The sequence below is a fragment of the Poecilia reticulata genome, linkage group LG1, assembly GCF_000633615.1.
Source record: "Poecilia reticulata strain Guanapo linkage group LG1, Guppy_female_1.0+MT, whole genome shotgun sequence".
NCBI lineage: Eukaryota > Metazoa > Chordata > Actinopteri > Cyprinodontiformes > Poeciliidae > Poecilia > Poecilia reticulata.
Window position 1 is genome coordinate 14,563,606 of NC_024331.1, and position 10,709 is coordinate 14,574,314.

A 10,709-nucleotide genomic window follows, 5' to 3' on the forward strand; every position below is an offset into this window, starting at 1 on the left:
ACGTGTTTGGCATCTCAAGACGGTAGACAAGAAACGAGAGTCTTGTTATTAAAAATGTGTGATTTAAGATTAACGCTTTAATTTTACTCGCAAGCTTCTACTGCCTGGAAGTTATATAAACTGACTTGAATCAAATTGGAAAAAAAAAAAAAAACTTTACACGTAGCTAAAGTTTATGATGATGAGAAGAAGGACTTCCAAACTCATCCACTAGGAGCTCGTCTCCAAAGATGAAGGTCTGAAATATTTGTAAGCTTGCCGGTAACAAGTTTAAAACTTGAATAGCTTGATGTACATTTGAACTGTTTTTTTTTTCTTTAAATTGTTTATAAACTATATACCAGGAAGTTGACAGGCTGAGAATTTTCTGAAGTTTTGTCATGTCAGTGGTGCTGGGGTGTTGTGGTTTGGAATTTTGCAGCATTTGGCATGCAGTATTTTACAGTCATTAAAGGTTTTCTTTGAGTAATCTTAACCTTTATTTGGGCTATTTTTGTGGGCGACGTTCACATAACATTATACGCACCAGGGTATTAAAACGTGCATTTTCTAACCCTTTATTTTTTTTTTAAACCTTCCATTTATTTTGCAGCATCCTATACTGAATACATATCATTTCTGGTCTAACCATGAATTTCAGCTGATAGCCCTAACAATTACAGAGCAGAACAGAGGCCAAAAGTGGAATCTCAAATTAGAGATCTTCTGGTTGCGACTCTTTAGACAGGAATGTTGACACGCAGCATGACAGCTGTAAACTTTTGCAACAGGGGAGAAAATGAGATTGCAAACCATATTCAAATAACAACAACAATAATAATAATAACATAAACAATACTGTTTGGCTGTTGTCATTTACAGGATTCTAGTGTTTATATTATTAAAATGTTTGAACATGACAGTTACTCCAAATAAATCAGCAACATCTCAGTTCCAGGCCAACAAGAATTGTGTCATACACCAAGCAGCCTATCATCTCCAGACCTTTATTCGAAAGAAAACATTCAGAATGACATTAACAATTATGTTTCAGAGATGAACATAACAAATGTGGAGAAACTGTGGAAAATATAGTCTCGTAGCTTTGTGCTACACTGCACACAATTTAAAGTGAATCCCGTTCCCCAGTTATCAGACATGCAAATAAACCTTAGAAAACTCATTTGGGGTACAACCAAAGAACTTACCTTTTCCTTTTTTCTTCAGTGCTTGTGGCGCCCCAAGGCCTTGCCGCTCTGGGGAGTCAGTCATTTCACTTAAATGGAATGTTGAGTCAGGGTTACACAATAATTAACAGTGCAGCGATTCGCAAGAAAGCTACATTTTTCAAGTATGTTCAGTTTTTACTACGTTTGCAAAGGAAAACACAGACATGCAGTTTCTCTGAACAGTCAAATATTTTCTCCGCTCGCTCTCTGTAGCTCGAGAGCAAACCAGCATAATTTCTTTTTCATGACTTATATAATTTCAAATAAAACTTTCAGTTTTTCCAGAAATAAAACCTGCAATAAGATTTTTTTTTTTTTACTTTATCCACCTTTTAAAACACACTCCTATTATTTTGTACACATCAAAAAACATGTTCTAGATTTTGTCCCCCCCCCCCAGGTTTTCTTCCAAAAATCCATGTGGCTCTCACTGAACTTTATATATCCATTTGATATATACAGGATGTCTTCATTTGCATATTTGCCAACATCCTTCTCTTGTGTGCCATGCTTTGCAGAGGAATAGAATACCAAGCAGTTATTTCATCTGACCAGGCTTCCCTGAAGGATAACCTATCATGTCTCTCCATCAGCATTCATTGTGTGTGGACAGGCAGCACTTGGAGAGCTACATCCTGAATCGCAGGCGGCTGATATGCATGCACAACTCACAATGATTTTTGATGCAAATTATGATGTTGGGATTTAAATAAAGAACAGCCACTGAATATGCACACAAAATAATAAGCGACCGGTCCCGTTCGAGAGAGAGAAGATTTCCACTGGTTGCTTTCAAATAAAATTGAAACACAATTAAGGGAATAATGAGAAAATCAAGAAAAAAACCCTCCCAAAAAACAAAAGAGGAAGCAAAGCACTGAAAAGGGGACTCAATGCAATTGTGAAAAAAAGAGAGGGAGCGAGAGAGAGAGAGAGGGAACGGAAACAGGAGGAGAGAAGAGAGGGGGCGTTAAAACCACATTTCCCAGTGGATCTTTAGCCGAGGCCGTGTTGAGAAAACTGCCAAAACTCTTAACAGACACTCCCGCACTGGCGCTCACTTACACGCATGGTTCACTTCTGCCAAGTCATATGAGAAACACCAACACCAACTGGATGGAGAGACATGGGAAAAAGGTGTCGGCAGGAACTGGAGGGATTTACAGGCGACTGGTGGAAAAGGAGGAGGACAGACAGAGAGAGAGAGAGAGAGAGAGAGAGAGAGAAGCTGCTCTCCCCTCCTCTGTGTCCTCTGGTGTGGCTCTGAGAACTGCATGTGGGCTGGGAGGAGTTGAGGGGTTGGAGCACAGGAAGAGGTTCAAGAAAGAAAACGGCTGGAAGGATTCCTTCTTCCCACACACACTTTGAATGTATCACATGTGCATGCACATGAATGTTCACCACACACACACATAGCAGAAAAAAGGCCTCGAAAGGTGTCTTTTTTCCACCTTGCACTCACACAGTCACGAGTCATCCTGTTTCAACTCTTGGCATCCTCCTTACACCTCGGGGCCCAGAATATGACACTGCTTTAGGGTTTTGTCTCAGCAACACGCTCGCTGTTGCGCTCACAGTACGAAGACGTGCGGTGGAGAAAATCAAGCGGATGAAGATAACAGGAAACCATGTGAAGATTTACTTTTCAAAACTTTTATATCATGTTCGTTTTTTTTCTGTATTTTTTTTTTTTATTAAAATTTTTCTGTGTTGCATTTACTGCCCTCTTTGAGATGGGATTTTTTTTTTTTTTTTAAAAGAGAAATTTTATTACTACATTATGTTGCCTCCTTACCACAAGGCATAGCTCGTCTCTGTTTGCCTTTTTGATGATAACTTGCCACGGTCAAATGAATCTTTCTTGAATTCTTGAATGTTGTGATGTGGTGACCCATATTTGGGATGGGTATTTTTTTCATTCCCCCGCCCCGACAAATCTTCCCCTGCTGTGCTAGTCTTCCTGCAGTCAGATGGTCCAAAGGCCATAATCCTCTACTGAAGGTATCAATGAATAAAAGTCAGGGAAATAATTCCTTGTTTTTCCTGTATTAATCTAGGAAAGCCCCTAAGTCCCCTCATGCTTCTGTGGAGTGATATGATTACAGCATGGCAGCCATTATTAGACGATTAGCAGTCATGAGTGGCTGAGTCAGTCCGATTGCATTATGGGACATTATGTTGTTTTGGAAGGTCTGGACAAAAGCCTGTGGATGAATGTTTTTGTTTGTTGGTGTCTGACAAATATGCCTCTGTTTTTCTGCTTTTTGTGTCCTGATTTGGTCAGATGTAAAGTTTAAGTGAAGGATTAGGAATGATGTCATATTTAAGTTGGTTTTGGATGAAATCTACAAAGTGTTTAATCTCAGTTTAGTCTGTTTTTAGGGGTGGAAGACTGTGTGCAAATATGACTGAGTCTGTGTATCATAGCAAGGACATTTTCTATCACAATTGTTACAAACAAAACTATTAAAGTTATAATGCAAACAGCTACAGGCCGAATTTGGTGGATGAATGAACAGAATTGCATTTTCTTTTTGTCAGGCTTTCTCTATTATAAACTCATAGAAATGCCACTGTTGTCACAAAATAACATTTTTAATCAATTGCTTCAATTGTTTTATTTTTGCAAGAACATAAACAACTTCTGCGTTGTTTATTAATCATTATAAACCACTTCAATCTGCCATAAAGACAAGCAGCAACGTTACTGGTAGTTTTGCATGGACTCCGTTGACCCAAATGTTCTTTAGAAACCGTACCTCCTTCTGTATTGTGAAAGTCTGATGTTTTGCTTGATCTACAACCTAAAATATTTTTCGCATGTATTTATACACCTAACTTTGCAAATTAGAAGTTGTGCTTCTTCGACTCGCCATTCTGGTTGCAGCTGGCAGCTGTGGTTTTAGGTACCCCAGCATATGAGGCCAGATAAGAAACAGCGTGACCACAGCTTAAGCAGAGAAGATGACAAGCTGAGAAATTTTTCCACATTCTTGTCATGCCAGCAACAACAAGTTGGTTTGGTTCAGGATGAAAAATCTCGGAAATGTTCCATCATCTGCTTTCTTGTATTTTACAGACATTTGAAGCTTTCGCTAAGCACCGTTAAGGACAATGACGGAGTTCTAGAGCTGTAGGTATTAAAAACATGCAATGTCTAAACATGTATATTTCTCTTCTTGAATCGATATCAAATAATCTTAATATCAATATGCATTATCAATTCTGCCCTATTCATGAATTTAGCTCCTAACTCTGACAATTATTAAAAAAGAGTCAGTAGGCTAAAATGTTTACTTTAAGCTGAATGTAGCAAGACTTACAACTCCAGATCTAATTGTTGTTAATTGGAAAAATATGGAAGCAACCCAAAATATTATGAATAATAATAATAATAATAATAATAATAATAATAATAATAATAATAATAATAATGCCATATGTGTGCCTGAAATGATGCTTAAATGTGTCATATTTCCTTTTGATTTCAGATGAAAAAAAAGAAAAAAGCCTTTTATCTACTTTCAAGCTTCTAATGAGATGGAACAAAGGAGCCTTATATCATTTATTAGGGGATGTTATGCTCATTATACAAGAATCAACCCGACTCACTCAGCAGGGTTCTGACTTTATAATGCTTGGTTCTCAAGGTTGCTCCCACCTATTGTTTAGATCTGCTTGGGGAAACAGAGAGGCAGGCAGAAGGAAAGAACCCAATGTGTTACTTCTTGCTTGTGCATTCTTGGCATAGCTTGTTGCCCTTTTCATTTTTTAACTGTGATTTTCTCCCCCCCACCCCCAGCCCCTCTCCCTCCTTTCCTTGCTTTAATACAGAAGCCAAGGGTCCACAAGCAGCCAAGTCCCACCGCTCCAGTCTGGCTAAGCCACAGAAAGCTTGGCCTCCTCCTCTCTTTGCTCTCTCTCTCTCTCTCTGTTTTATTTCTCATGTTTATGCACTCTCCTCACTATCAGTCATGTGATTCTTCCCATCACAGACTTTTGCATGTGTCTTTTTGTCTCAAGTGTAATTGTGTTTCCTTGGATTGGTCAGCCTGACTCTCTGCCTCATTTTCTCATGCTTTTTTTGTTATTCAACCCTGAACACACACACGCACACACACACACACACACACACACACACACACACACACACACACACACACACCCTCTGTATTCCCCTGCCTGACAGTCTGTCACAGCCAGCGATTGGTTTAGCAGGCAGAGTTCAACTGGGCTCCACAAACACATGGCACTCAGTCTGCCTTCCTCTGTGTGCTGGAATTATATTTCAGTTTACATTTTGTAAAAGCTTTTCTCTCGATTTCGTGTTCAAATGTAGTCGATTGTTTGAAGGCTTAAAGACAACAATTGATCTAGATCTCCCTACAAATAGGTCAATTGGGTGGTTCAAGATTTTTCAGGTGGGGTTCTTTTAAAAAGTAGGTAAGAAGTTAATATCTTACCCTCACGAGGGAACTCCTTAGGTGTCTTTATTTTGCATGATTCCTGATTAGCTGGACCGAGAGGCTGAAGCTGATGTCTAGTCCGACAGAGGACAAGACCAAAGTGGACTTGCATAGTCTTAAAAACAACTGTAATCTCAAATATATCATGGTTTATATGCTAATGCTATTTTCTGAACTTTTAATCGTTGTGAGGTTTGCAGTAGGTGGTTATTCACTCATCGTTACTGTATTCTCTTTGTATTTAAATATTGGATTTCCTGAGTTTTTGGTGGGAAGGTCAACGAGAACTCCGTCTGCGCGCTGTCAGAATCCTAACTAGGAAAGTCTGACTTTGCTCAGCAACATTTCAGTGTCTTACATAACAAGGAAAATGTAAAGGTTGTAGGTACAAACAATCAATTTGCACTTTGACAATTTGCCTGGTCTCTACAATCTCCGTTTTCCTGATGTTCCTTCAGTGTTTAAACACATAAAAAGGAAAGAAATGCATTATTATAGGCTTATGCTGCTAATCCAAGTTAGTGGCACCAATAGACAAGAAAAATCACAACTTTGATCAAACACTCTTTACTATTGTGTGACAATATTCTTAGATTTGAGTTCTGAATTCTGAGGTAAAGTAAATGCAACATATTTAAATGGACACAGTGGGGACAAAAAATGTCAAATGTTTCTGTTCAGAGTAGCACAACTATCTAGAAAAAAAATAAGGCAGTTTAAAGATCAGGAATAATTTTCATTCAAACTGCTACAGCATTTTCTTTTACACTACTTTACTTGTATGTAAAACAGTTTCTCTGCCTGGAAAATGCTTTATTTTCAATGTGTTTCCCACAGCAAGATCACTACCACTGCATCCCACCTTAACCCTTTCATGCATGAATTATGATCCTTTGTGTCAGGATTTTTTCAACCTTTTTTTTTTATTTCCTCAAGGCATAAAAAAAAGGTAGAAAAAAAATGTTTTTTTTTATTCTTTTATTTTTTTTAGGTGATCAATTGTAATTTTCTCCAAATACAAAGTTGTTATTTGAAAATTACATCAGTAGTATTGTTCTTTAGGGGTTATCTGATGTCACAATATTTTTTTCTACCATCTGCAGTAGGAGGGACCGGGTCAGTCGGCATGCTTTTTTGTCTGTTGGCCATATTGGATTTAACAAAAGTAGTTTATTGCATTTGCAGCTGATGGCCAGTAGTTGACAGTGTATTTTATGATGCATTAGTGTCCACTTCAGTGGTCTGTGTGCATTTATAACATAAAAATCCACAAGAAGCTCAAGAAAGTGGCTTTTAGACAGCTGGCCACTGTAGTAACCACTATACATGAAAGGGTTAAATTAATAAAATAGCATTCACGGAAACTGCTTAAAATGTTTGGAAGTTGGAGATTTTTTTAACATGATAAAAATTGTTTTTGATAATGGCCCCTCTCAGATTGGTGATGCTTTGGCCCATTCTTCATATCCTGGTAGTGTTGGTCGTTCCATACCCAACGTTGTTGGGTTTTTTTTTTTTTATCTAAAAACCCCCCCCATACATTTTGTACTGACGATGCATCTAGTGGCATCTGCCAGGGGAACATTTAAATCAATTTAATTGTCTACTCTGTGTTGCGATGACTTTGCTGCCGGATGCTCAGAATTAATATAGTTTTATCAGGAGTCATGTTTCTAAAGTGGCAGACAGTTAATGGAAATAGTGGGAAAAAATATTATTTACAGAAGACAGTATAAAATTATTTCAAATAATACATGAAATTTGAGGAGCTATTTTACTATAATCTGGGTGAATTCAGTGTAACACTTATGGTTAAGAACACGGGTAAATGGCAGAAGGAAAAGCCCAGACAGGGTACATACTGACCTGCAGCCTCCTCAAACCAGTCCAGCCAATTTCGAGGAAGTCGAGAGAGTCAGCTACTGCAGGTAAGATATTACGTGAAGATAATAAATTTTTAACAAAGCCTCTCCACAATCCTTTGACATGGATCGTTTTAAAAGACATTGCTATTGTCACCTTTGATAACATCTTACATTACATTGAAGCAACATTGAATTTAAAGTGTGGGTTTCTGAACTTCACCGAGAACTTTTAACTGGAGGAAGAATCGGTTTTGAAAGACATTAGCAAATTACTCTCTAGGCATATATACAAGACATGCTGGTAAACAAATAATCCCAATTAAAGATCAATAGCTTCTCGCAAACAAAACGCAAACTTGTGCGACTGTAATAAAACCTACCTCCTATTGTAATGTATCTTTTTTATTTTTTTGTCCCCAGTAAGATCCCTGCCATTCATTCCGCCACTCAGACAGAAATCTAATTAGAGCAGAATATCAACATTGAAGCACATAACCCGTCACCCCTCCTTCCTCTCTCCCTCTCTTTGTTTCCCCGCTCTTCCCTACAGCTGGTGAGAGTATGGTTTGTGGCTGCCCCTCCCCCAGCATTTGAACAGGCCAATAAGAGAGCATGTCAGCTAAATAACCCCCACCCTCCTCTCTTCCACACCATCCCTCGTTTTTCCCTTACCATCTTATCCATTCCCAATACCATCCCCCAGAGCCCTCAAAACACCCATCCCCCTTCCAACTAACCCCTAACCCACTTACTCATCCTGCCTCCACCCTCCTACACACCCACGAGATATCCCCACCCTCGCTACTTTCTCTCCCGTGCCTCACCCTCCCTAGTAACTACTCCCCCTGCTCCTCTTCTCTGCTCTTCTTCCTCTTCATCCCACTCACCCTTCTTTTTGGACACACTTGCCTCTCTCCTCCTCGGGCCCTCTCCTTCATTCCACTCACTTATTAATATTTTTTCTCATCCCCCTTCTGCGCTGTTCCATTCTTTTCTCCCTCCATCTTTCCGTCCCGTCTCCCCCTCTCTATCTTCTGTGGCCTTATCTTATAAATATCGGTAGCACACTGGGTGAAAAATTGATCCTCCCCGCCTGTCTGTGGACGCTGCCACAGCGCATTAGCCTGCATGTGAAATGTGTATATGCAAGTGTGTGCGTGTGTAGAGGCTTGTGAGAGAGAGGAAGGGTGGGGTGGGAGGAAGGAAGGTGGGAGGGATATTTGCATATCATCAAAGTAGAGAAAGGGAGTGTAATGAGGAGAGAGAAAGTGTGTGTGTCTGTTGGCTGTACGTGAGTGTTATGAGTGGTGTTGATAGGTTCAGGGTTGAGTGTGTATGAAAACAAGAACACTCTTCACATGCAATCAGTTCTATAGATACACAAACATGCAAAGAGCACCGGCACTACAGGTGCATTTTAGAAAGAAAATATATCTTTGAAAATTTGATTAATTTCAGTAAACTGAAAAAAACGAAACACGTTATGTAGATTATGCATTACACACTGAGTGATGTACTTCAACTGTGTAGTTCTGATTATTATAGTTTACAGTTAATGAAAACACTAACAAAAAAATAAATAATGATTTTTTTTTTGTAGAGAAATGTTAATGCTATTGAGCTGACATTTTACAGAGCAAATATTAATGTAAAGTTGGGTGTCAGGAAAAAGTTTGGTGGAAATATGGAGATCCAAAAGAGAAAGCTGTACAGCTCTTAGAGAATCGGAAAGCAAAATCCACTCAAGAGTTTGGGGCAGATTTACAAGGTTTGGACTGCAGCTGGAATAAGTGCTTCAAGAGTCACACAAACTTATCCAAATGTTGCATTCCTGATGCTAAAACACAGAATCCTCTCACCTGAGCTGAGGAGAAAAGCCACTGACAGTTGTTCAGTGGCCTAACATCTTTTTAGACAAAAAATAAATTTTGCATTTAATTTGGAAGTCAAGATCTGAGAGTTTGGAGGAAAAGCGAAGCGACACAGAGTCCAATTTGTTCGGGGTCCAGTGTTGATAATGTCTAAGGTCCACACAGCTATCAGCTAAGAACTTGAAGAACTCTTCATGCTTTCCTTTGCCATCAATCTTTATGGAGATGCTCATTTCATTTTCCAGCAAGCTTTGGCATTTCTCCATAAGTGCTTGATTTAAGGAATAACTATTTTTGAAGTGACCAGCAACTCGCCTGACCTAAACCCTTTAGAAAATCTATAAGGCATTGACAAGTGGAAGATGAAACACCAGAACCAGCAGTGAAGATAACCCACAGCAATGGGCTTCCTTAGCTCATCAACAAAGCCAAGTACTGCGCTGATGCAGTACTTCATACAAAAGGAGCAGCAAGTATTGAGCGTGTATACTGTAAATGTACAGTATAAATTTCAGTGGGCTGACATTTCTGTATTTAAAAATGTTTTTACAGCTGTTTTTTTATAGTCCTGAATGAAAATTAACAGAAGTAAATATTCTTAATATATTTCTGTGTAATAATTCCTTATAAACATTAGTTATATTTTCTACATTTAACCACTGAAATAAATGAACTTTTAATTATATTCAATGTTCTTAATGTGTGCAATTTGGCTTTCACCTTAGGGCAACAAAGCCATGGCACAGGCAGGTAAAATAAACTAAAAACAAATGCATAAAAACAACCAAAAAAAAGTTTGAGCACATCGTTCGAGTGAAGAACATTTAGATAAGTCTATATTATCTAGACAAGCAACTTATGTAGGCGAGAAGATAAAATTTAGTGAATGAGCAGTTTATTACACTTAATTTAGTTTACAGTTTAAATTCTAACTTAGCAGCTCATAAAGATTTGCAAAATGACAAATTACTTTATCATCAGTCCCAAAACTAAGTGTAAAAGGATTACACCGATCTTTAGTTTGATTGCGAATGTACAAACCCACTGGAGGCAGATAAATGGTGCAAATTGTTCTCTAGTGTTACATAAAACAAAACGTACATATACTTCACACTCTGTGATGGATCCAACCCTCTTATATTATGTCTACTGAGAAGTAGTTCACATATAACTTTTTGCATGAACAGCAAAATACTTATTTTGAGGCGAACTTTCGGCTCCTGAGGAAACAGCTGCAGTGGGTAGGCTGAGCAATTGTAAATAAATAATTTAAAGCCCCTTTTAGCCAGCCTCTCTGTT

At 38.5% G+C, this 10,709-nt stretch overlaps 1 protein-coding gene across 1 annotated transcript in view; it reads right to left on the reverse strand.

The window, feature by feature from the left end:
- Positions 1 to 2,396, reverse strand: part of LOC103464269 (cysteine-rich protein 1) — a 7,143-nt gene extending 4,747 nt beyond the window's left edge. Inside the window, exons 1-2 of the mRNA XM_008408256.2 lie at positions 2,274 to 2,396; positions 1,188 to 1,255 (exon numbers count right to left, since the gene is read on the reverse strand). Coding sequence (XP_008406478.1) covers positions 1,188 to 1,251 — 64 coding nt within the window. The 5' untranslated portion in view covers positions 1,252 to 1,255; positions 2,274 to 2,396. The remainder of the gene's footprint in view (positions 1 to 1,187; positions 1,256 to 2,273) is intronic.
- Between the last annotated feature and the right edge of the window lie 8,313 nt (positions 2,397 to 10,709).